Source organism: Haematobia irritans, chromosome 4 (assembly GCF_050003625.1).
Source record: "Haematobia irritans isolate KBUSLIRL chromosome 4, ASM5000362v1, whole genome shotgun sequence".
Classification (NCBI taxonomy): domain Eukaryota; kingdom Metazoa; phylum Arthropoda; class Insecta; order Diptera; family Muscidae; genus Haematobia; species Haematobia irritans.
In genome coordinates this window covers 123,995,803-124,022,124 of record NC_134400.1, presented here as the reverse complement: position 1 = coordinate 124,022,124, position 26,322 = coordinate 123,995,803, and the positions used below count along the sequence as shown (strand labels likewise).

Below are 26,322 nucleotides of genomic sequence, written 5' to 3'. Positions count from 1 at the left end.
TAGAAAATTTTGTCAAAATTTTATTTTTATAGAAAATTTTATCAAAATTTTATTTCTATAGAAAATTTTGACAAAATTTTATTTCTATAGAAAATTTTGTCAAAATTTTATTTCTATAGAAAATTTTTTCCAAATTTTATTCCTGTAGAAAATTTTGTCAAAATTTTACTTCTATAGAAAATGTCAAAATTTTATTTTGTCAAAATTTTATTTCTATAGAAACTTTAAACTTAATTATATACGTATTTAATCGGCCCTTTTGTAGATTAATATATAACACGTATGGACTATGTGGTATATATTACGTGTTAGGAAGTTTTATGATACCTTGCCTTACCTTGGACTGGTGATTGGCCGCGTTCATGTGATTTGCAGCCATTCGATTATTTTTTGTGGGGATACTTGAAGTCATTGGTTTACATGGAAACCACCAAGGATTGCAGCTTTGGAAACCAATACGCCTTCAAATGCTTGAAAAGGTGGTCGAAAATTTGACCTCCAGAATGAACTTTGTGCAAAATAGTTTTGATGGCCATATGACTGAAATTACATTTAAATGTTAAATGACAAGATATTATCTACCAATTTTTTTGCCATTTCATAATTTGACATGTGTTTTATTAAAATTTCAAATCAGCAAGCTCTTAGAAAAACACCCTTTAGTTAGATGGCATATGTGAATATAATGACATCATACACCGAATTTCTATCGGATCGTATAAAATATGTTCATCCAGAACCCAAATATAAGGATCGGATCTAAAAGTAATCCGACATTGGCCATTTGAAATGCCATTGAACCTATATCACTAACAACTACTTGAACCAAATTTTAAGTAGATAGATTTTTTCGTTGGGGCGAAGTTAACGTGACTTCAAACAACGGACATAACTAGATCAACTCAAAAGTTCACCATAGCCAAGAATATATATTTTATCGGACCTGGATATAGGTGTTCTGAAACTCTCTTCTTATCTTATAAAAAGTTTATAAACAAACACATCTTTGTTTTTATTTTCTGTATCCATTTTTTGAGCATTGTTAAAGTATACGGCCCCATTTTAATTGGGACCAAATATCATTATAATCCTTACATTCTACGCCGATTTGATAATTTTTTAGAGATCTTATATAAATGTTCGATGTCATAATCGCTTAAACGATCCATATCATCATTGGGTGCAGCAGCATAATCTTCGGCAATGGCAGTACGCCACATTTGAACAATAGCTTCAGCAGCAGTGGCAGTTCCCATCATGGGTTTAGGTTTATGTTTGGAGTTTGAACCAACCAATCCCGATGATCTTAGCAGAGGTACATCCCGCGTAGAGGCTTTTACTGGTGATGTTTCAATATAGTCATAGTCTTCATAGTTTGAAGAATCTTCAGGGGAGGCAATACGTTTGGAACCAGATTTTATAACCAATTGATTGCGACTAGGTAAGGATATGCTAAAAGCAGCTGCTTCCTGGGGACTTACTCCAGCTATGGCTGTAGCCTTGGGTGCAGAGACAGCCAAACCATTACGGCCTGAAAGGGCAACAGCATTGGGCTTGGAAGATGCTACACCCCCTTCACCAGCAATAGAAACACCTAGAGTTTGTGAAATAAGAGTTAAGATATTGTTTTTTTTTTTTTTTGTAAATTGAGCTTTTCAACTTACCTACGGGTTTCGCTTCAGCCACAGAAGCATCCTTCTTGGGTGGAATTATTGCCACACTATCATTGACATCTTCATATGGATCCTCGGGTGTTCCAGGCAAAACATCACTTTCATTGAATGGCTGTTCAGTGACTTCATCTACCTTTTGCTCTTCGACTTTCTGTTCTTCAATTTTCTGCTCCTCAATGGGCGCTTCAATGGTGACCACATCATCATTATTTTTATCATCCATCAAATTGGGAGTTTTCTGAGGCATGGCCACACTATGATATGGCTGCAAGAGAACACTGAAATCTTGTATTTGGCCAGTTTGCTGTAACATCGCTAGACTTTGTGCTGCTTGACCCAATTCCAAGAGACTGGCTGCATATATGCGATTGTCCTCTTCACTAAAGGTACCCTTTCGTTTGGCCAATTCCTGTATCGCTACAAGACGGGCAGCAGCTAATTGGATTCTACTGAAATCTTCCTCAAATTTAGATTTTTCGCGTTCATGTTGGGCCGTCAAAGCAATCCCACTTGACAAAGCTGCTGTTGGTCCTTGGCGTGAGAGGGTTAATGCTTCTGCCTTAGCTCCAATGTCCTTACCAACCAGCGATATCCGTTGTACCTTACCATCTTTGAGATGTATAACTTGACCTTTCAGACCACCATAGTAGGGTAAATAGGTTTCATCATTCGATGATCTATGTCTAATGAATCATATTTTTGTGAATGGATGGATTTGGTTGAGATATCAGTTTACGAGGAGTGGGGTTTGATTGTATAATAAACAAAGCATATGGTGACTTAAGGATATTTTTACAAAGAGCTGCTGTTCGAGTTGAATTGGAGAAGAAAGGAAACACCAGCCAAATTTTGAAGGAGAAATTGCTATGGGGCTATTCATTGGAAATGAGTTCTATGTACAATTATATATACAATATAAAGAGGGAAATAAATTCTACAAAGATTTAATAGAAAAACTATTAGCATCAACATTTAATTTAAAGCTAGAAAAAACATAAGTTTTAGTTAAAATATTACGGATCATGAAAGGAGTGAATTAAACCTTTTACGTATGCCCTCTTACATTATGGGGGGTATATTATCTTTGTCATTCCGTTTGTAACACATCGAAATATTGCTCTAAGACCCCATAAAGTATACATATTCTGTGTCGATCTAAGCATATCCGTCCGTCCGTCTGTTGAAATCACGCTATCTTCCGAACGAAACAACCTATCGACTTGAAACTTGGCACAAGTAGTTGCTATTGATGTAGGTCGGATTGTATTGCAAATGGGCCATATCGGTCCACTTTTACGTATAGCCCCCATATAGACGACCCCCAGATTTGCCTTGCGGAGCCTCTAAGATAAGCATATTTCATCCGATCTGGCTGAAATTTGGTACGTGGTGTTAGTATATGGTCTCTAAACACAATGCAAAAATTGGTCCATATCAGCTCATAATTATATATAGCCCCCATATAAACCGATCGCCAGATTTGGATTGCGGATCCTCGAAGAGAAACAAATTTCATCCGATCCGATACATGGTGTTAGTACAGGGTCTCTAACAACCAAGCAAAAATTGGTCCACATCGATCCATAATTATATATAGCCCCCATATAAACCGATCGCCAGATTTCACCTCCGGAGCCTATTGGAGGAGCACAATTCATCCGATTCGGTTGAAATTTGGTACGTGGATTTAGAATATGGTCACTAACAACCGTGCAATAATTTATCCATATCGGTCCATAATTATATATAGTCCCCCTATAAACCGATCCCCAGATTTGACTTCCGGAGCCTATTGGAGTGTAAATTTCATCCGAGCCGGTACGAAGTCTAAGTATTTAGTCTTTAAAAACCATGCAATAATTCCTCCATATCGGTCCAATTATATATAGCCCCCATATATACCGATCTCCAGATTTGACCTCCGGAGCCTCTTGGAGGAGCAAAATTCATCCGATTCGGTTGAAATTTTTTACATTGTGCTAGTATATGGCCGCTAACAACCATGCCAAAAAGTGGTCCATATCAGTCTATAGTTATATGTAGCCCCCAGATAAACCTATCCCCAATCACACATAAATTGGTCCACATCGGTTCGAAATTGTATATAGCCCCCTTATAAAGCGACCCCTATATTTCAATTCGGCTCTCTAATTATGGATCAAAACTTCATATCCGTTGGTAATTATTTATACACTTCCCTATATACCATATACCGGGTCAAGAACTGAATTTTATACGTATTTAATTTTGTTTTTTTGGTCTAATATATACCACGTATGGACTAACTTACAATTTAGAAGACGATGTTAAGTAGTTTTAAGAAGGCAAGGTCATCGGCATGTATTACCCCAACTCAAGTAATTCGATTGTGAATGACAGTCTTTAGTAGAACTTTCTACGCAATCCATGGTGGAGAGTACATAAGATTCGGCCTGGTCGAACTTACGGCCGTATATACTTGTTTTTCATAACGTTCTTTGAATTCAATTTAAACTAAGATACACAATTTTTTCTTCACTCCTAAATGATATTCGAGACAAAATAACTTAATATAAATTTTAATTAAAAGAAAGTTTATAATCTTTAATTTAGGACACAAATGGAAATGGAAATTTTCGTCCCTCTGTTAAAGTCGTAGATCTTCGAAGTAAGGCAAATTTTCCATAAAGTAAAGAAAAATATTTTAAATCAACTAATATTTTGAATCTTTAGATTTAAGATAAAAACGCTTCAAAAATAGGCTAAGAATTATTTTAAAGATTTGCATTTTTGGTTTAAAGTTTTTTTTTTATAGAATTAAGAAAACTAGTTTTACGTTGATGTATCTATTATAATTTGTATTTTGAAACTGGAATTTGTTTGTATATAAAACCTTTTGTTAATATATTGCAAAAAGAAAATGGAAATTCGATGAATGAGATCCGTATCCTATTTTCAATTTTATATATCAAAGATTTAAAGCCAGAGAAATCCCTAAAAAAATCTTTATTTTAAAGAAACCGAAATCTTTAAGGGAAGGTCAAAATTTTTGGAATGATTTGTTTCAAAGAGAATTTAAGTTCATTGTTAATCAAGGACATTTTATTATGGATCTGCTTTAATACTAATTGGTTAAATTTAACAAGGAGTTGATTTGTTCAAGAAGAGGAACCAGTCAACTGTATTGCCAATATTGTTCTAGCTCTTATCAATACGCGTTAGTTCCCAAAAATCCTCAATTTAAACCAACAATTCGCCAATAAATTTTTGCAAATTTTTATGAAAAATAACTAAACAACATTTGTAATTATTAGTAACACTAGTTTACAAAATACATTTTTTTTTCATGTACATTTGATAAGATGCGACTTTTCTTATGTATTTTGATCTGCTGAATTCGTTAACATTTTTTTCGAATTCAGCAGATCAAAATATATAAGAAAAGTCACCTCTCATCAAATGTACATTTTCAGTGTAAACTAGTATAATTAATTTTCGAATTGAGTACGATATAATTATCAAAACCACCAATAGAAGAATTTTCTTAATTGAAAAAGAAAAAATAAAAAAAAATCATCTATATAGGATAGGAAATAAATATTTAACAAAGCGTTATATGTACAATGTAACCCGATATTTAAGTATTAATATAAGAAAAATCGTATGACATATATGTTTCTTAAAGATTTTATTTATTTACAAATTAAAGAAAAGGTTCCCCTGGGAAGCTTTGGACAATAAAAATTATTGAATAATTTAAATTAAACATGAGGCCTTGAAAATGTCAGTCAATCAGTTAATTTAGTCTATCAAATCCAATTCAAGATCTGCCTGGGCATGAGCTTTACCACCAACTCCTGCTATAGCCACCGATTCGGGATTAAAATAAATATTGGTGGCCACACCACGTTTGAGGTATGCTTTAGAAATGGGTGTCGATATGGCAGTACCTCCATTGCCCACAATAGCTTTTGAATGAGGTTCCAAAATTAAGGCAGCAGTCTTTGCAGCTTTTTTGCCTTTCTCGTGTAACTGGTTGAGTTCTTGGCCTTGTGAAAAATAAGGTAAAAAGTAAGTACCAAAAGGAATTTGTGGTACATTGCCTGAAGCTGATGTTCGTCCTGTGGCTTCAACTACAACTTGAGATTTTTGTGCTAAGGGGGTTTTATTTGATTTTAGGTTTTTGTTCAAACTCTTTTGTTGTAGTTTATTGTATTGTATATTCGAAGATGGAATAATCTCCATTTTAGTGGAAGAGAATATGTGACGTCCTGGTACGGGCATAATTTCTTCAACAATAAATTGTGAATTGATTTTTTGTACTGCTTGCAGCAATGGCTTATCATTGAGAAAATCTCCAGTTGGACGGCCCATTTTAAAGCCTGGTTTCAATTGCAACTTTTGAGGTTTATTTCTGAATTGGCTTGCGGGCCTTTTCGTTGTAGTGGGTTCTGAATCTCTTGCTTTCGGCCTTCTTGTTGTTGCTGTTGCTTTCGTCGTCATACTTTTAGTTTTTTCTACTGATGTTGCTTCACCTGGCTTTTCAAGCACATGTGGCTGAAAACGATTGCTATCGGTGTAGGCATATTGGATAAATGGGTTAACAAAATAAGGACTATTAAGCAGGAAATAGGCTTGGTTAGACTCTAGGATCGGCGACTGGTAGAATTGTGGTACATTTGGAGTATTAAATATAGTTTCTCTGTCAGTCTCTTTAGCTTCATTAGCATTTGCCTTGATTCTAGTAGATGCAGACCCTAGAGACTCCAAATCACCTGTTGTTAATAGATTTAAGCCTTCTGTTGTGTAAGCAGTTATATGTGCTGGATGCAGAGGCCATGTTGTAAAAGCTGATGACTGCCAACTGGAAATTCGTTTGCAGGGAAATTTAGGAAAATGGGAGATATTGTATGATGCATGAGGAGGGAAGCAAAAGGTAAAGGTCATTTAAAGCATTAGTTTTTATATACAGCTTATATGAAGAATAAGTATTTTAGGATTATGATAAGGATATTAGCACAATGTTTGTTATTTACAGTTATCTATATACATATTTGATATAAAATTATTCCTTCACTTTAGAAAATACTAATCATTTTTATTATTTTATTCAAAAAAAAAAAAAAAACCGGGACTTTTTTAAGCCGTGCGAATCTTTATTTTTAGCCGTTTCCTTTCAATTCAACATGCCGCTTTAGCCTTTTCCCAGTAATCATGAAGTTCCTGCGGGAACTCAGAAGACGATGCCTATCAACTTTCGTCTTTGAATTACGTTCGCCCTGTGTTCTTCCCTTTTTTCCTAAGTCTCCAGAAGCCACTATGGTGCTCGCCTTCCATACAAAGGGTCATGCGTTCAATCACAGTTTTGAACACCCAAAAGTTTTGCAGCGGAGCTTTACCCCTCTGGTGCCACTTCTGAGTGCATTAAATCTTCGCTAATTTGTGGAAAAGTGGTAGAATCGGGCAACACTCTTAAGAGAGAATATCTCCATCTGTGGTGTCATAATTGACTGAAAATCATAGGGAGCCTAATATGATCCACGCTGTAGATCTTTGGACTCGAATATGAAATATCTCTCCTTATTGACTTAAAATATAATATTCGATACTCCTTTGTGACCTAAAATACCTCTAGATTTCCTATTTCATACAAATCTGGTAAAATTGCGGTATAAAATGGGGCTATCCTAAGCCTATTGGCGACCTCGATATTTGTGGTAAACATTGTGGTGTCTAGATGCTCAAGAAGTCAATTCTGAAGATGAGTCTGTATAGGCTATACTAAAACAAGGGCCAGTACACTTCCAATTCGGCACAATTATTTGTAGACCGAAAATACTTCTAAATAAAAATTGTGGTTTCTAAGTGTTGTGGATATCAATAGGGAGGCCGGTTTATATGAGTGCCGACCGATATAGCACATATATCAACTACACCAGCTTCGCACAGAATAATATTATAATTTTTTTTTTTTAACTAACAATAAATTGTTTTTAAAGAAAATTGTTATATCAACAAAATTTTTGTTGATATAACAAAATTGGTTGCTAATGTGACAAAATATTACTCAATCGTAATTGTATTTACAAATTACGCTGTTAGCTCAAATGTAAACATAATTTTAATTGTATTGACAAGAAAATTAATTGATATTTTTTGTGTGTTGCAGAAGAATTTGTGCCCAAATTCACAACGATATTCCCATTCTTGCTTTTATGGCGAAACTATTTTTTCTCGGTTCCTTAGTATTTATGACGTACCTTTTCTTTAGGTCTACCACATATTTTTACAGGACATCTGTCATCTTGGCTTCTTTATATGAAGGGTTAGGTTAAGTATAGTGGCAGGCCTATATTTCAGGTTCACTTAGACTATTCGGTTCATTGTATTATCACAGTGGTGAACTTCTCTCTTATCACTGAGTGCTCCCCGATTCTATGTTTAGCTCAATGACAAGGCGCCTCCTTGTTATAGCCGAGACCGAAGGACATTCCAGAACCAGCTTTGAAACACTTAGAAATATCACTAGCATTACTGAGAGGGGACAATGCACCGCTGAAAATTTGTTGATGTTCGGTCGAATTTAGGGTTGAACCCACGATCCTATGTATGCAAGGCGAGCATTTTAGCCATTGTACCACGGTGGTTTACAAAGGTTGTTCCCTGATGTTATATAAGCGATCCGATTCAACCCCAAACCAACCAATTATGAAAACATGTTTCATGTTCCCCTAAATCCTCTCTAAATCATCAAAACAAAAGCCAACAACATTTCGTTTTTTTTTCTTCTTTTTTGGTAAATTTCTAAACTATATCGTATATATTATTCGATACAATACGTAACTTAGATAATACTACATGGATTTATCGATTTACTTAACTAACTACCTACATAATGTATGATTTTAAATAAACTTAAATTGTCTAATAATGAAATGAGAGTTCTAGTCTATTTCTACACCATCCGCTGTGCCAGGAGCATAATAGACCGTAGGTCCAGTAGCCACAATACGTCCTTCACGTGGAATCATTTTCGTATGTATATTTGTACGAGTCAGAGCATCTTTCAAGTCAACATTGGCTGGTATAGCAATCACCTTGGTTCCCGGACCAGCTATGGTTAAACTTCTCGGATGAGTTAGGGCATAACCACCAGGACCCACAATGGCTGTACCACCACTACCAGCAGTGGCCACACCTCCAGGACCAGCTATAGCTATACCACCTTTACGTACCTTCAATTTTTGAATTATTATACCACCCTGTTTGAGGGCTTCCTTCTGCGTGTTGTGTATCTCTCGGATAGGATGATGACCCAAGAATTTCTCTTCCGGAGGTTCTTGTGTATCGTTTGATGTTGCATTGGGTGCATCCCTTTCGTCTGATGAATCGGAATCCATACTGGAATTTTCATCATCCCATTTATAATCGGAATCTAAATGATCACTTTGATAGATTGGATTTGCCAGCATTACTGGAGGTTTACTATTTGCTGGGGAGACCAAGGTGTATACATATTGTTGTTGTTGTTGAAGTTGTTGTTGCTGTTTCTGGGGTAATTGGAGCAAGGTTGGTTGAAGATACGGATATGTGTAATCATTACCAGAAGCTGAAGGTCTATTGTCATTATTGTCGTTTGTGTTATCAGGTCTCAAAGGTAATCGGAATATATTTTGGAATGCATTCCTTATGGCCGTTGATGTGGCATTATTGATGTTATTGATATTGCTCTGAATATTCGATTGAAGACTTAGCAGAGGATTTAAGAATGGCCTATTCTTATTGGAGTTGGTATTGCCAGGATTATCGTTGTTGTTATTGTTGTAGATATTATTATTTTCATTATTCGGGGGAATACTCTGACCATTCGATCCACCAGCTGTTGGTTGGGGATTGGCTAAATATGCAGGTGTCCCTACTGGCAGAGGATGATTATTGGGACGACCATTACCTGGTTTTGTATATTGTGACTGTTGTTGGGCCAATTGATGTTGATTTTGTTGTGACAACTGTTGCTGATTTTGTGGCTGTTTTTGAGCAACGCCTCCTGTTGTTGTTGGAGCTGGAGTTACCTTAATCACTGAAGCTGATGTTACCGAGAGTACAGTTTGACCTTCACCTCGTGGTGGTTTAACACGCTTCCTTACAATTGTTGCCGAACTGGTAGCATTGACAATATTCCCATTGGAAGTCGCTTGAGTATTGGTTTGTAAATTTAAGGGCCTTTTGGCCAATTTCTCTTCGCGTGATGAAGTTTCAGCAGAACTTGGATCACTGTCCAAAGCTACAATGTCTGTAGCTGAATTCTTGGGAACTACTTCTTGTGGCAAAAAGAGTAAATGATATTTTGGAGAAGATTTCACTTTCGAAGCTGTAACAGATTTAGTTTTGCCATAGAAGTGATCTATGTCTCCAACAATTTTATAGCCCTTCACTTTATACTCCTGCGGTGAATGCTTCTCAATATACTGCTTCTTATTGTTTTTGTACAAACGCACTGGAATAACAAAATGGGTGGGTAGTAATTTCTGTTCCTCAGGAGTTTCGGGTTTGGGCACTTCAACACGTGCTGGATGGAAATAAAATTGAGGCGAACTAGTTGTCGCAGCAGGAGGCTTGATTGAGGGCTTAGCAATAGGTTTCACTGTGGCCTCCGATACTTTTCTCAATGGTGGCTTATTGTAATCACTTGCCTTATGATGATAGACCTGATCAAATTTCACCGATCGTATAGAAGGTACAAGTAGAGTTTCCCCATTACTACCTGTTGTCTGTGGATTTTGAGCATGGAATGGTTGATATCCTGTATTGGGGAATAAATATTGTGAAGAGTCCAAGATGGCTGGCAAACGTGCATGATCGGATTTCTTTACATAACCCAAAGCTTGATTAATTTTTTCGATTTCCTCCAATATCCGTTTAGCCTCATCAGTCTTTTTGGCACCACCTGTATTATAATTGGGTGCTTCATCCAAATCCTCTGGAAATTTTATGAGCCTTTGTTTTTCAATTCTGCAAACGAAATGTTGAAGTAAGTTTGTTTTAGGCATTTTTGTATTTTGATTGTTTTGTTTTTGTGGTTGCATTTAGTTTAGTAATATGCGGGTTGGGGTCCTCACTATATAACTCAGGGTCAGGTGTGCTATTTTTATGGGGATTTAAATTCGCAAATAATTCTAAAACTTTTGGTTATACTTTCAGTTATACGCAATTGTTTGCGATATAATTCGAAAATTGGACATCTTAGAAATTAAATATATGTTTATAATATATAAGGTTAAGGAGAGCCTTAAAAGTGAGATACGTTTTCTGTTTTCAGAAACGAAATGTTTTCTAAAAAAAAAATCTTTAAAAACCTATAAAACCAATTAGAGGCAATCATTGCAATGATGATCACAAAATTTGATTTATTTGCTCTTGAACAAAATACAAAGAGGATTTTATTTATATATATAATTTGTTTTCTTTGTCTTTATATTCCCTTATAGATCAGTGAGCTGCGGGATTATATGTGTAAAATATTAAATACACGCAAAGACAAAAAACGTTTGATTTTTTTTTTTAATTTCTTCAAAAAGGTCAAATCTTGATCCCTAAAAAATAGTTTTTGTTAGTTATTTTTGTAATAAGAAAATACTTTTGCTTCGTTCATATCAAGCACATTTATTTTTATACCCTTCTCCATAGGATGGGGGTTATATTATCTTTGTCATTCCGTTTGTAACACATTGAAATATTGTTCTCAGACGAAATATATTCTGGGTTGTGGTGAAATTCTGAGACGATCTAGCTATGTCCGTCCGTCTGTTGAAATCACGCTAACTTCCGAACGAAACAAGCTATCGACTTGGAACTTGGCACAAGTAGTTATTATTGATATAGGTCAATGGAATTGCAAATGGGCATATAAACCGGTCCCCAGATTTGGCTTGCGGAGCCTCTGGAAGAAATAAATTTCATTCGATCCGGTTGAAACTTGATATGTGATGTTAGTATATGGAGTTTATCAACTATGCAAAAATTAGTTCATATCGGTCCATAATTATAAAGGGTCAAGCGCCAAGTGTTTTTCCGAATTTTATTTGACATTTCTCTATTTCAGACTTACTCAATTTGAACCATGGGCGTCGTGAATGGGCAGAATGGTTCCAAGAAATGGCAACAGTGGATGATCAATTTTCGAAGAAAATCATCTTCAGTGATGAGGCACATTTTCACCTCAGTGGATTCGTCAATAAACAGAATTGCCGCATTTGGGCGAATGAGAATCCAAGAGTCATTGTCGAAAAACCAATGCACCCACAAAGAGTGACTTTTTGGTGCGGTTTATGGTCTGGCGGCATCATCGAGCCGTATTTTTTCCAAAATCAGGCCGGTCAGGCAGTTACTGTGAATGGTGTTCGCTATCGTGAGATGATAACGAACTTTTTATGGCCCGAATTGGAAGATATGGATGTGGACGATATGTGGTTTCAGCAGGACGGTGCCACTTGCCACACATCTAACGAAACAATGGTTATTTTGCGCAACAAATTCAATGGTCGTGTTATCTCACGTAATAGCGATGTCAATTGGCCGCCAAAATCATGTGATTTGACACTGTTGGACTTTTTTCTTTGGGGTTATTTGAAAGTGTACGTCGATAAGCCAGCAACAATTCAAGAGCTAAAGGATGAGATAATTCGGTACATTAACGGCATAGAACCTCCATTATGCCTCAGCGTCATCGAAAATTTGGACCATCGGACGAAGGTGTGCCACCGAGGTCGGGGCGCCCATTTGGCCGATATTTTGTTCCATACATAATTGAGCAATACCAATATATCATAATAAAATAAAATTACAATAATTTCCTAAATAGTTTGTGTTTTAATCAACATCAATATCGGCCCTTGAAATTTTAACCACCCTTTATATAGCCCCCATATAAACCGATCCCCAGATTAGATTTTTGAAGCCTCTTAGAGGTGCACATTTCATCCGATCCGATTTAAATTGGATGGGTGGTGTTCATATATGTGCCCTAACAACCAAGGCCGTATTCAGGGGGGGGATGAGGGGGATCAAACCCCCCCCGAAATGAATGAATATTTTGATATAAATAAATATATATTTTTAGCTGCATAGAAAAATCTTATCGAAGATGTTGAAGGAAAGCTGAAGGTTTTATTTTGAAAACGCTTACCTATAAAACTTGCACAAATCCTAGAATACTAGTTGAAAAACCCGTCAAACGACGGTCGAAAAAAACAAATTGTTTTTGTTCTCGCACCACAAATTTCAATTTTGGAAAATGTATTTCTGCTTTTTATGTGTGTTTGTTGTTCTTTTTGTGAACATGACTCGCTTTGTTTGGCCATAGCAACAACAACGAAACAGCCAAACACACATGTGTAAATGAAAGGCGCAAAACCTGCGAAAAGAACCTGCCTAATTCAGCGATGGAAGCACTTGGAGAGTGCAATAAAGAGATATTTCCAAACGTGCATATTCTTTAAAAAATTTGGTCACTTTGACAGTAACTCAGGGATGGAAAATACAATTTTTAAGAAAGTACAAAAAATGTATTTTTTGAGCGGAAAGGTACTTTTTACTAAATTTCAACAAAATTTTCACTGGAAGATTATTGTCAAGAGACTGAATTTTAAAGAAAATAAAATTTTGAAAAAATTTTCTATATAAATAAAATTTTGCAAAAATTTTCTATAGCCGGCTATCATACAAAAACCTTTTTTTTCGGAAGGTTCAAGTGTGGTTTATTGTTGGGTTTAATGATCTGCCTGAATTTATTCTTATAATTGGTTGATAGTTTTGCTGCAAGTAGGGGATGCTGATGAGGGATGTGGTAATTCCGAAACGTTCGTCCATCTAATCATCTTACAGTCTATAGGGCTTTGCCCAAATAAATTTGACAAACATTCTTTTCCTCTGTTGGTTAAGCTACACTTGTAGTTTAGTCAATGTATGGTTTTAAGCTGCAATAAAAAAACAACAACAATGCTTAAAGAACAAAACCAACAATAACAAAACAAAACGAAGGGAAATAAAGTTTTGCAAAAAAATTCTATAGAAAAAAAATTTTGCAAAATTTTTTCTATAGAAATAAAGTTTTGCAAAAATTTTCTATAGAAATAGCATTTTTACAAAATTTTCAATTGAAATAAAATTTTGACAAAATTATCTATAAAAATAAAATTTTGCAAAAATTCTATATAGAAATAAAATGTAGACAACATTTTCTACCGAAATAAAAAATTGATAATATAGAATCGCATTCTTTTTTCGACTAAAACATTCTTGAAGTTTAAAAAATCCTGTTTTTGACTATATCTTTTACAAAATCGAGATTTTCTTCCCACATGAACATGTCTGTTTTGCCATATTTGTAAAAGACTATTAGCAAATAAGGTTGATAAAGACTTTCTCAAAATATTAAAATATTTTGTCAAAGCTATTGTACCATAAATCTGATATCGACTCAAAAATGTCTACACAAAAGGTACTAAATCATTCGCGGGGGTACTACGGTACTGACCGGGGTGAAAAAGTATTGAAAAAAGTAATTTAGTACTGCATTTTCCATCCCTGCAGTTACTACGAACGTTCAAATGAAGAGATTAAAGACGTATCTTAGAAATTCGACTGGCGAGAGTAGACTCAATGGATTGGCATTAATGTTGGTTCATTGCCGAATAAATGTGCCGACTGAAGAAGTCATTGATTTATTTGCTACCCAAAAAGCCCGTCGGCTCAATTTAATATTATAAAAATATTGTATACATACCTTTGCATAAATAAAATTTTCTACACATGAGATTATATGAATATTTTTTTTAAAGTTGAACCCCCCCCCCGAATTAAAATCCTGGCTACGGCCTTGCTAACAACCATGCAAAATTTAGTCCCAATCGATATATAATTATATATAGGGCCCATATAAACCGATCCCCAGATTTGATTTCCCGCATTCCTGCAAGTGCAAATTTCATCCGATCTAGTTGAAATGTTGCCCTCCAATAACCGTGCGAAAACTAGTTCATATGGATTCATAATTATTTATAACATACACTCAGAAAATTTAACGTCGTAACTACATGTAAATTCCATAATATTGAGTAGTTCAAAATTTTACTCACAATTAGTTAAATTTAACTATTGATGAACAAAATTAACTCAGTGGAAGTAAATTGAACTTACGGCCATTACCAGCAAAATGGTTAAGAACTCCCAATGGGTTCGTAAATGGATGAAGCAAATATAATAATAGCGAGGACGTATTTTCTCCAACGTACGAAGAACTTTCTCAGCGTTACTGAACTTTTACTGTTGAATATTACGAAGTCTAGTTGGACACGAAATTTCAATTTTTAGTATAAATAAACTATCGATGAATGTCAATTCTAACTACCGTTGAGTGAATCTACTTCTAGACAATAGTTCGTCTCCGAAACATGTGCTCGTGTGGTGTTTCTAAAAATAGACACCCTTGACTGTATGTGTTAATGAATACACCCTGTGGTGTTGGAAGTATCATTCTGCACCATGTAGTTGGTTCTTCACCAATAATTTTGCATACTAACTCCTTTCAGCATACAAAGTAATCGGAAGGGTTCCAATACACACTGGAATACCACGAAGTAATCTATAAAAAACCATTTAAGCTTGCTTTATCTTTTACCACGTGTGTTTGCTTCATTCTGAGTTTACCGTTATTCAACGGTATGTAGATGGACGAAATATTGAAAACAAAACAAATTTGTCAGTCTTTCTCTAAATTTGGTGGCGATAGGATCGATTTTGTGAAATTATTTGTGTTTTTTTTTTTGTGGAAGTCTCTGAATTTCATATATTCGGTAAGAAAAATTTAAAAATGGAACAAGCTTTCAATTCATCAAATAAAAAACTGAAACGGTTCGCTGATAATATCGAGAACATTGAAAATTGTAAGTAATTTTAAATAAAATTTAAATAAAAAAAAATATATATTTATTTATGCTAACTTTGTAACGATAATTTTCAGGTGCTTCGGGATCAAAATGCAATTGTAAAGGACTAGAAAAGAAAATAAATGATCTTAAAGGTAGGCTTGTGTTACAATTAACTTAACAAAATTTGATTTGAAATACTAATTGTTTTGCTAGTACTAATGATATAATAAATGATATATAAAAATAATAAAATTTTTAAAATACTGTTTTTAATATTTTGTTTCAGATCAAATGGAAAACCACTGCAATGCTCTTCAGGGTAATATGGCTTATTTTCACACCATACTTATTTGTAATAATATTTTTTTTTTCTTTTTCAGCGCAAATCAAAATTACGATTGAAATGCTCGCTGAGCAAAAAGTGCTAATTAAGACGTTACAACGCCAACAGGCACAGGAAGTTCCGCTGCAGAACAAATTTCCGTTGGACACTGAAAAAGCACTTATTGCTCTCAATAATGAGATAAATACTGAAAATAAGGATTTATATGTAAGTTTTTATTCTAAAAACTAATTTTTAAGTACAGCTTAAACAATCTTATAATTTTCGATACAGATGACAGTGATGAAAAATATTATAGTGCGTGAAGGAATTGCAAAGTCATTGAAAAATGTAATTGGAACGGATGTAATTATTAATTATAATATTGATGGAAATCATGGAAAAAAATCACTCAAATATTTGAGTAATTTTTACACAGCTCTTTTGGGTAAGAACTCTAAAAAAGTCTTGTTATAATTTTGTACTCATGTATACCTATTTCATTTTGCAGATTCCATTCCAGTGTCCGATATTTCGCAATCACCAGAAACGCAACTGCGGAAAGCAATCCAACTGCAGAAAAAGCGACATTTTAAAAAGATTTGTGTTGATCGGAACATCTCAAAAAATACTTCAAATTCGTAAAATTTTAGTTTTAAATTCAATGTAAAAAATGTGAATTTTTTATTAGTTTAAGTCAAATTGTTTGTATTGAATTATTTTTGTTTTAAGTTTTCACTTTTGTACTAATTATTTATGTTAAATAAGTAAAAATCACTCGAATTTGTCAAATTTTAGTTTTACACTTAATTTTAAAATGTATAAAATTCTTAATAATTTAAGCTTAACTCTTGTACTGAATTAATTTTTTATTATCTTTTCTACTAATTATTTTTATTAAATAAATTGCAATTTTATTAAAATTGAACTATTTTTCCGAGTCTTTGAAGTTATTTAAATATTTGACCGTATCTGATTACAAAGTAATCGTTTAGGGACCATTGCTCAATGGTTTCGTTCTACTATCACAACTCAAATAACTAAACAACTAGTTCTGATACGGTGAATCAGTAATCGAAACGGGGGCAATTCATACTCGCGTAGGACATGTCCATGTTAAATTCGCCACTCAAGCCCATTGAACGTAATTAGAAGTAGAACTACTACACTTTACTCGATGTGTGACTACATTCTGGATCAAAACTAGTTCCTTGTACCAGCGGGCATGCAGCCAAGCAAGAAAAGAATAAACAAAGTCACATTTGGTTGTTGATGAGTATAAGAGCTAAGTGGCCCAGTGGACAGTGTGTTTAGTTAGAAAACTGATGGTACGCGGTTCGATCCACTGTCCGGACAAAAGGTAAAATTTTATAAAATGATAAAAATAAAATCTAATAAATGATTCTAAAGGATTTGTACTACAGAAGAGTAAGTGGTTAGTGCTATATCAAAAAATGTATTATTTAGTTAATTTTTTACTTCCGATCAGTTAAATTTAAACTTGACAAACAAAAACAAATTAAAAAAAACAAATTACTAACCTATAGGAAAATGTTGAACTTACTTTGGGTACATGCTTCTTTAGCGACATACGAAGTTCAATATTAACACTGGTTAGTTAAAAATAACTCGCTAATGGGTTCACTCTTCTCTGAGTGTAGTCTCCTCTATATAATCCAATCACAAACTTAATTGTTTTATGTAGGTAATTAATCTTCCTCCATATGGGTTAAGGCAAACTAAGTAATTCGATTGAAGATGACAGTCTTAAGTAGAGATTTCTACTCAATCCATGATGGAGGGTACATAAGATTCCGCCTGGTTGAACTTACGGCTGTATATATTTGTTTATCTTTATGTTTTAGGTTTCATCGTAAAAATTATATATATTAGTATGAAATTCCGAAATCTTTCGAAAAATGTTGCAATATACTCGTATGTAAAATTACATTATTTCCCTTTCCAAAAGTCGTATTTGGTACATTAGTTGTAAGAAAAGGACTTATGAAGTGGTGTGTTTTCTTTAAATCTGGTTGTGTGTGTCCAACAATGTACGAGTAGTCTATAAATAGAACTACACAGCAAAAAAGCGTCGCCAAAATAGTAGTGAAAATGTTCTTTTAGGATCCGGAAGTGGTGTAAATTTGGCGCAGAAGCTATGAATTTAACATTGGCTTGTCATAGGACGGATGTCCTCCATTTCAAAAGACGTTTTTTCAATCACTTTTTAGGCTGTGATCTGAGTTCAGTGTTTTGGATATTAGTTAAAAAATTTTGTGATTTTGTAAATAATGAAATGAAATAAAAAATTTTAATAATTTTTTGTAATTTTAATACATTTCAACGCTTGTTAAAATGTTACGCCTGGACGGAGAAAAAGGTGGCCCTTGACAGGGGATCTCCTCTCTATAGCTGAGTCAGAACAGCGTTTCACATTACGGTGAAACCACTTAAAAAGAGCTTTTAAACACTCAAAAATGTTACCATCATTATTGAGAGGGTTACATTTAATAATCGTGTTTGGTAGAAATACTACGACTATCATTAATGACCAAAGTCGACTAATCGAACTTTAACAAAAATCGTTAATGACCAAAGTCAACTAATCGAACTTTAACAAAAATCGTGACGACCAAAGTCAACTTTTTAATATGCGCGAAATTGGACAGTTTGAAATTTCAGAAAAAAATAGAAAAATCGAGTGTCTACAATTCAGAAAATCGAAAAGTTGACTCTTGTAAAAGTCGAACTGAACATTTGCTTTTTCTGAGCTTTTTTATACACCCAGAAAAAAGTGTCTTCGAAACCAAAGGAAAAAATGTTAATCAATTTAGTTTAGCCATTTTATTTCCATTCAGTTAAGTTTTTGTGTGAAATAATAAAATTTACTTGTTTCAGTAAAAAAATCCTAAACTGAAAGCAGTTAGGAATAGTTCATTAACTAGAATAAGGCATGGCATTTTACTAATACTGTTTTCTTCGCTGGGTATAAGAATTTACTACTGAAAAAGAAAATTTTATTCACTGATAACAAAGCATTCGTAAAAATAAGCAAAAACCGAACTAAAACCAAGTTTTCTCAAATTTAGTAAGATTTCTTATAAAATGATAATTCTGACTTCCTCTATTATAAAATGTTTATCATACATACGAATAACACTTGGCATAGAAAAATAGTTCATTCGTACTAAGAAGTATTCAATCCTTTCAAAACTTAAGGAAACACACTTGTTAGAATATAGAAAATTTTCCTATATTTCTTTTATCTACCTGTAATCGATGTGTTTGCGCGTGGGTTGGTTTTTTAGTTGGAATCGCGTTGTTACGGAGAGATTGTTAAAAATAATATAGTAAAATAATATCGTATAATAAACAAACAAATAAAATATATAAAATATTTGTTATTTTAAATTAGTGAAAAAAATTGTCGTTTTTTTGAAAACTGGTTTATAAAAAAAGAAAACACCAGCAGTATAACAACCCCTTCATTCGACTTCATTTTGGAATCTTCAATTATCAGGTAATATTCAGTGACGCTAACCTTTTGTGAAAAAATTGGTTTAGGATTTGTTTTGTTTATATTTGTAAGTATTGAAATTGTAAAAGGTGGACAAAATTGCTAGGCAGCAACTTATTCAAAGTGAAAGGTACTAGAAGAAGAAAAAATGTGTTTTAATATTTCAAGGCCAGTCGATGCTGTTGATTCTAAATAAATATATTTAATATATTAATAAAACATGTCTTTTATTGAAGAAAAAATTGCTTATATAAATACATAAAATTGTATTTAAAAACGAAGGTAAGCAGTTCTAAATTTAAAGTAAAAAGTTTACCACAAATATGTAAGATTTGTCCAAATGAATGAAGAAAGTTTAATAAAATAATTCCATATATGAATTCAATTCAGAAAAGTTTTTCCATTCTGTAGTATAATGGTACATAAATAAAGAAAAATGTTAACTAATATATGGAATCACATCGTTCAAACAAATAAAAATGTCTTTGGCGCTATACGAAGTTCAACTTTCTTCACAATGAGTTAATTTTAACTTAAAGAGGGGGTCACTTTTTTGTGGGTGTAGTTATCCCAGCAACATTTTTCCATAATGGGAATGCAGCAAGGCATTAATTAAATTTTGTGGCACTTCTTGCCATTCTGCTTCTCCAATCAATTATTTTAATAAAGGGATGAGACTTCCACAACGAAATACTTGATTGCGTTTCACAATTGAAAACAATCCAATCTGCAAAGGATCAAAATCCATTCGTTTTAAACCCGATTCTTTAATTTTATGGAAACTAAATTGTACATTACATTCTGAACAATAAAAAATGAGTGCTATCAACATTCTGAACATTTCGACACGAGAAATTTAATTCCGCTTTGAATTGTTGTAAAAATCATGGAATACTCTTGTTGTACCTCAAAAATACAAACATGGTCCATGTTCTTTACCCAACAATAACATTTGCTCTTGAAACATGTAGTTCTCCAGAACGTGTTCCAAATTTCATAGGGGTTTATATGCATATTTATTTACCACATTAAACTTTTTCATCTTTTAACGCTCTCCTTAGAACCATTTATTTTAAAACAAAAATCAAAATTTCCTTCAACGAAAACCTGACTTTTCTATATCTTGCTTTAAAATATGAACATTTATTCTAATTATAAATATACATACAAATATTTATAGAAATAATGAATGCAATGTTTTAATGTATCATGAAATGATTTTTAATTTTTTTTTGTGTTAAATACAAACATATAGAATTACATGCATTCGACAAACAGTTTTATTTTTAGAAAAAAAGATATGGATAGTGAGAAAAAGTACGAATAGACAAATAAAAGATGCTACTTCAAACGTATAGAGTTTCTAATGATACATCTTAATGGATGAAGCTTAGTTCTGCATAACAGATGGGAAATCAACAGGTCCAAATAGTGATGACACATAACAATATAAAACCCAAATATTTCTTTTCGTAATACTCACTCAACCAAAGTTTCCGTAGCATCATTAGAGGAAGATTCCAGTGGTATTGATACCGTATGTCCCAGTAAACTACAAAATAGTGTAAACTGAAAAAGAAAAGACAGCAAATTAATGAAAATGAAATTATGAAAGTTTTTTTATTCTTTTAAGCAAATGATGTTTAACGTTAAGATAACTTTACTCATTAGCATTCATTACCACAATAGACACTTTTCTTAATGGTATAACAAAAAAGTAAGAACTGCACCGAGTTGACCGGTCCGAAACCTTTGTACCCTCCAGTATAAATTTTAATTGTTCAAATTGTAAAAAAATTATCTTAAATGTTGTTTTTTTTAATCAATGACATATCGTACATACTACACCCAGAAAAAAGTGTCGTCGAAAATAAAGGTAAAAATTTCACCAATTTTGTTTATTCGACTTGTTCCCATTAACGCTAAGTTTGTTCAAAATAATAAAATTTACTCGATTCAGTAAAAAAATCCTAAACTGAAAATTATTAGAAATAGTTCGTTAAGTATGAAGTATTAAAGAGAGTAGTCTTCCTGGGAAATAAAAATGCACAACTAATAACGAAGTTTTCTTTCACTGATAATAAAGTTTAACTTTCTTCAAAATTTTAACATAAAGATGAATTCACATTCAAATTTGATCAAACAGGCTTAATACTAAATGTCAGGCAAATCAAATATAAAATTCATTTTACATGGACTTAAGAAGTAAAATCGTAGCATTAATACACTCCAAAAAAAAGTAAACTCTACATGCTACTAACTACCAAATTTCAACCGGATCGGATGAATTTTGCTCCTCCAAGAGGCCCCGGAGGTCAAATTTGGGGATCGGTTTATATGGGGGCTATATATAATTATGGACTGATATGGATCATTTTTTGCACAGTTTTTAGAGACTATATACCAACACCATGTTCCAAATTTCAGCCGGATCGGATAAAATTTGCTTCTCTTAGAGGCTCCGCAAGCCAAATCTGGTGGTCCGTTTATATGGGGGCTATATCTAATTATGGACCGATGTGGACCAATGTTTGCCTGGTTGTTAGAGACCATATGCCAAAACCATTTACCAAATTCCATCCAGATCGGATAAAATATGCTTCTCTTAGAGGCTCCGGAGGTCAAATCTGGGGATCGGTTTATATGGGGGCTATATATAATTATGGATCGATAAGGACCAATTTTTGCACGGTTTTTAGAGAATATATATACCAACACCATGTGCTAAATTCCAGCCAAATCGGATGAAATAAGCTTCTCTTAGAGGCTCCGCAAGCCAAATCTGGGGGTCCGTTTATATGGGGGCTATACGTAAAAGTGGTCCGATATGGCCCATGTGCAATACCATCTGACATACATCAATAACAACTACTTGTGCCAAGTTCCAAGTCGATAGCTTGTTTCGTTCGGATGTTAGCGTGATTTCAACAGACGGACGGACATGCTCAGATCGACTCCGAATTTCACCACGACCCAGAATATATATACTTTATGGGGTCTTAGAGCAATATTTCGATGCGTTACAAGCGGAATGAAAAAGTTAATATACCCCCATCCTTTGGTGTAGGGTATAAAATATAATACAATTATAACAAAAACGCCAAATATAATGCTTAATGAAAGTAAAAATTCACTGACGCTCTTTCAACTCAACATTAAAAAATGGCTGTAGATCACTTCCAGCATATCCACATAGTTAGATCTACATCACACTATCAACAGATAATAATGTGTTATCGGATGCCACTATCACCAGTATTGTATGTTTATTGTTTTATGAAAAAGCTTTGCCATTTCATTGGGGTGTGTATCAAAAGATACTCACATTTACGTAGCAAAAATGAAAGTTTTAGTTCTCTGGTTTCAACTTCATTAATATTCTAAGAAGCTATTGGCACCTTCTCTGTGATGCACAGTGTTTCAATGTGATTACATTCGATAGCTTAATTTCATAATATGTTCAATTGACTTGATAGATATATCAGGAACATAGAATTTTCAAACCAGCACAATTTGATAAAAATTAACTGATTTCTTGGGAAATTTGGTGGCATTACATAATTTGGCGGTTTTAGAATAATTTCATGGAATAACTTATTTAGTAATTCAGGTACAGATTCTCTTAATGTCAATTTGCATCTGTTGCCTTCATACACAACGGCCAGACAGGCAGTGCGATTATCTATATAGAAAAAAATATTAAAAATATATTTTCAATTAATATTTTAATTGAATTTGATAAGTTTAATTGATTTCATTACAAATTCAAAACAAAATTCAATCAAAAAATTACTATAATCAATTACATTTGCAATTGGATAAATTAATATTTTAATTGGCGTAGATGATTCATATCAACAATTCCGTGATTGAAGCAATTTCGGTTAATTTCGCAATAGGGACCCAATAAGTTTTTTCTGTTTAAATAATGACAGATGTGTCTTTTTATACTCACCACCATAGAATGGTGACGGGGGTATAATAAATTTGTCACTCCGTTTGTAACACATCGAAATATCGATTTCCGACTATATATGTTAAAGTATATATTCTTGATCAGGGAGAAATTCTAAGACGATATATCCATGTCCGTCTGTCCAGCAGGTCAAGTTCGATGATGGGCTATTTAGTCCCCATATAAACCGACCTCCCGATTTGGGGTCTTGGGCTTATAGAAACCGTAGTTTTTATCCACTTTGTCTGAAATTTGAAATTTTAGGACCCTAAAATGTTTTGGTATAGCCCTCATATAGACATATCTCCCGATTTTAATTCTTAGGCTTCTATAATCCGTAGTTTTTATCCAAGTTGCCTGAAATTTTAAATGTGGAGGTATTTTAGGACCATAAAGGGATCTGCCTAAAATGGTGAGTATCGGTTCGTGTTTTGGTATAGCCCAGGGATCCGGAGCGGAGCGGAGCGTGGAGCGGAGCGGAGCAAGCCCTTTTTTTGCCGGAGCGGGAGCGGAGCGGGAGCGGCATTTCTAAAATCCGGAGCGGAGCGGGAGCGGAGCGGTTTCCAAATGAAAAACCGCTCCGCTCCGAATAAAATATTACTTGAATGAAATGTGTAACTTTGAAATTACACTGTGTAGGTAATTTCAAATTTAGCTAGTACTTAGCGTAGTGTGAGTAAGCGTTTAAAATGTACGATATGTAGTTTTGTACGTACGTACATTGGGGAAAACACCGTGTTTTTTAGTAATTGTTTTCAAAAACGGCAAATGTCAAAATATATATCTAGTATGTGTTGTAAAAGTAACAACAGTACTTTCGATCAATTTCATTCCGTATTACTACAAAGATGTTTGTAATGAACGTCAAATAAATGCAATTAAACGATCTTATTTATATTTAATTTTTTAGTTTTCTACACTAAAAAAAATATTGTCGTGAAGTCAAAGATTCCATGTCCTTAGAATAAGAATGCAAATTTTGCTTAACATGGAAGACGCATTTCTCTAAAATAAAGTTTTTTATACCCATCACCATAGAGTGGTGACGGGGGTATAATAAGTTTGTCATTCCGTTTGTAACACATCGAAATATCGATTTCCGACTATATAAAGTATATATATTCTTGATCAGGGAGAAATTCTAAGACGATATAACGATGTCCGTCTGTCCGTCTGTCTGTCTGTCTGTCTGTCTGTCTGTTGTAATCACGCTACAGTCTTCAATAATGAAGCAATCGTGCTGAAATTTTGCACAACCTCGTCTTTTGTCTGCAGGCGGGTCAAGTTCGAAGATGGGTTATATCGGTCCAGGTTTTGATATAGTCCCCATATAAACCGACCTCCCGATTTGGGGTCTTAGGCTTATATAAATCGTATTTTTTATCCAATTTGCCTGAAATTTGAAATCTGGAGGTATTTTATGACCGTAAAGAGGTGTGCCAAAAATGGCGAGTATCGGTCCATGTTTTGGTATAGCCCCCATATAGACCGATCTCCCGATTTTACTTCTTGGGCTTATAGAAACCGCAGTTTTTATTCAATTTACCTGAAATTGGAAATCTAGAGGTATTGTAGGACCACAAATACGTGTGCCAAAAATTGTGAGTATCGGTCCATGTTTTGGTATGGTCCCCATATAAAACGACCTCCCGATTTGGGGTCTTGGGCTTATAGAAAGCGTATTTTTTATCCAATTTGTCTGAAATTGGAAATCTAGGGGTATTTTCGGACCATAAAGAGGTGTGCTGAAAATGGTGAGTATCGGTCCATATTTTGGTATAGCCCCCATATAGACCGATTTCCCGATTTTACTTCTTGGGCTTCTAGAATCCGAAGTTTTTATCCTATTTGCCTGAAATTGGAAATCTAGAGGTATTTTCGGGTCATAAAGAGGTGTGCCGAAAACGGTGAGTAGCGGTCCATGTTTTAGTATATCCCCCATAAGAACGATCTCCCGATTTAACTCCTTGGGTTTCTAGAAACCGTAATTTTTATCTGATTTGCCTGAAATTGTAAATATTCAGGTATTTTAGGCTCGGTCCATTTGGTAATGCCTCCATATAGACCGACTTCACTTGAACTGCTTGAAACTCAATGTAAAATTTCCAGATTTTACTTCTACATATTTAAGATTTCAAATCAAGACGCTATTTTATAATTTTCTTGCACACTTACAAGAGATGTTAATGATTCCTCTAAAACTCAAACAAAAATGGTTCTTATAAATCCAGAATCTGATATAGTCCTCATAGGTGAAATCTTTAAATTTATCTTCGGGAAGTGTCCTCAAGTCCTCACGCCCTCCTAAAATTTCAAAGGAAACCCTAATATTTGGTTCATGGTGGTGGGTATTTAAGGTTCGGCCCGGCCGAACTTAGTGCTGTATATACTTGTTTTCTTGTCCAAAAGGCAATAAACTTTTGAATGAAGTTGTAATGTCCTTATAATTAAGTGATTTTACTTAAAAATGTGTATCATAACATGAAAGATAAAATTTTTGAGGTAAGGTCAACGTGACTTTAATAATTAAGAAAAATTCTTTAAAATTAATAAAATTGTCTTTAAATTTGTTTCCTTTTTGCATCTTGCCTACAAAGCAAAAAATCGTTAAAAAATAAGACATGTTTTTCAACACTTTATTTTAAAGACGCTTTTTACTTGAAACATAGCATAATTTCTACTGAAAGTCGAGTCTTAATATGGAAAAAAAAAAATAACTCGTTAACTCGTTTTTAAAGGATTTTGATAACAACTGACGAAAAAAATCTAAAAAAATGAAAAATTAACATATGCTTCCTAGAATGCTTCCTTTAATGAAGTCAAAATGGATTTAATATTTCTGAAAAAATCTTCAAAATTAATAAAATATTTCAACACATTGTTTTAAAGTCATTATACCCTAAACCACATAGTGGTCAGGGTATAATAAGTTTGATCGGCCAAAAAAT

At 33.8% G+C, this 26,322-nt stretch overlaps 3 protein-coding genes across 3 annotated transcripts in view; 1 reads left to right on the top strand and 2 right to left on the bottom strand.

Moving 5' to 3' along the window:
* Positions 1-1,091: 1,091 nt before the first annotated feature.
* LOC142235758 (uncharacterized) lies at positions 1,092-3,843 on the bottom strand. Its single transcript, XM_075307016.1, has 3 exons — positions 3,839-3,843; positions 1,665-2,356; positions 1,092-1,594 (listed from the first exon to the last, which is right to left on the bottom strand). The coding sequence occupies exons 1-3, from the start codon at positions 3,841-3,843 to the stop codon at positions 1,092-1,094; spliced, it is 1,200 nt and encodes a 399-aa protein (XP_075163131.1).
* Positions 3,844-8,423: 4,580 nt separating this feature from the next.
* Positions 8,424-26,322, bottom strand: part of LOC142235015 (uncharacterized) — a 44,500-nt gene continuing 26,601 nt past the window's right edge. Inside the window, exons 2-3 of the mRNA XM_075306235.1 lie at positions 20,903-20,988; positions 8,424-10,664 (exon numbers count right to left, since the gene is read on the bottom strand). Of these exons, the coding sequence (XP_075162350.1) occupies positions 8,597-10,664; positions 20,903-20,988 (2,154 nt within the window). The 3' untranslated portion in view covers positions 8,424-8,596. The remainder of the gene's footprint in view (positions 10,665-20,902; positions 20,989-26,322) is intronic.
* LOC142236345 (uncharacterized) lies at positions 15,152-16,581 on the top strand. The gene is made up of 6 exons (XM_075307594.1): positions 15,152-15,595; positions 15,673-15,732; positions 15,867-15,899; positions 15,961-16,130; positions 16,197-16,350; positions 16,414-16,581. Exons 1-6 carry the CDS (start codon positions 15,523-15,525, stop codon positions 16,545-16,547), a joined length of 624 nt encoding a protein of 207 aa, XP_075163709.1. The 5' UTR covers positions 15,152-15,522; the 3' UTR covers positions 16,548-16,581.

What these genes read in the sequence shown, in the direction of transcription:
- LOC142235758 (XM_075307016.1), bottom strand. An exon ending in GGCTGAAGCGAAACCCGTAG is followed by an intron (nt 1,595 to 1,664) that starts GTAAGTTGAAAA and finishes CACAAACTCTAG; the next exon opens with GTGTTTCTATTGCTGGTGAA.
- LOC142236345 (XM_075307594.1), top strand. Translation starts at nt 15,523, where the DNA reads ATGGAACAAGCTTTCAATTCATCAAATAAAAAACTGAAACGGTTCGCT. An exon ending in TATCGAGAACATTGAAAATT is followed by an intron (nt 15,596 to 15,672) that starts GTAAGTAATTTT and finishes GATAATTTTCAG; the next exon opens with GTGCTTCGGGATCAAAATGC. An exon ending in GAAAATAAATGATCTTAAAG is followed by an intron (nt 15,733 to 15,866) that starts GTAGGCTTGTGT and finishes ATTTTGTTTCAG; the next exon opens with ATCAAATGGAAAACCACTGC.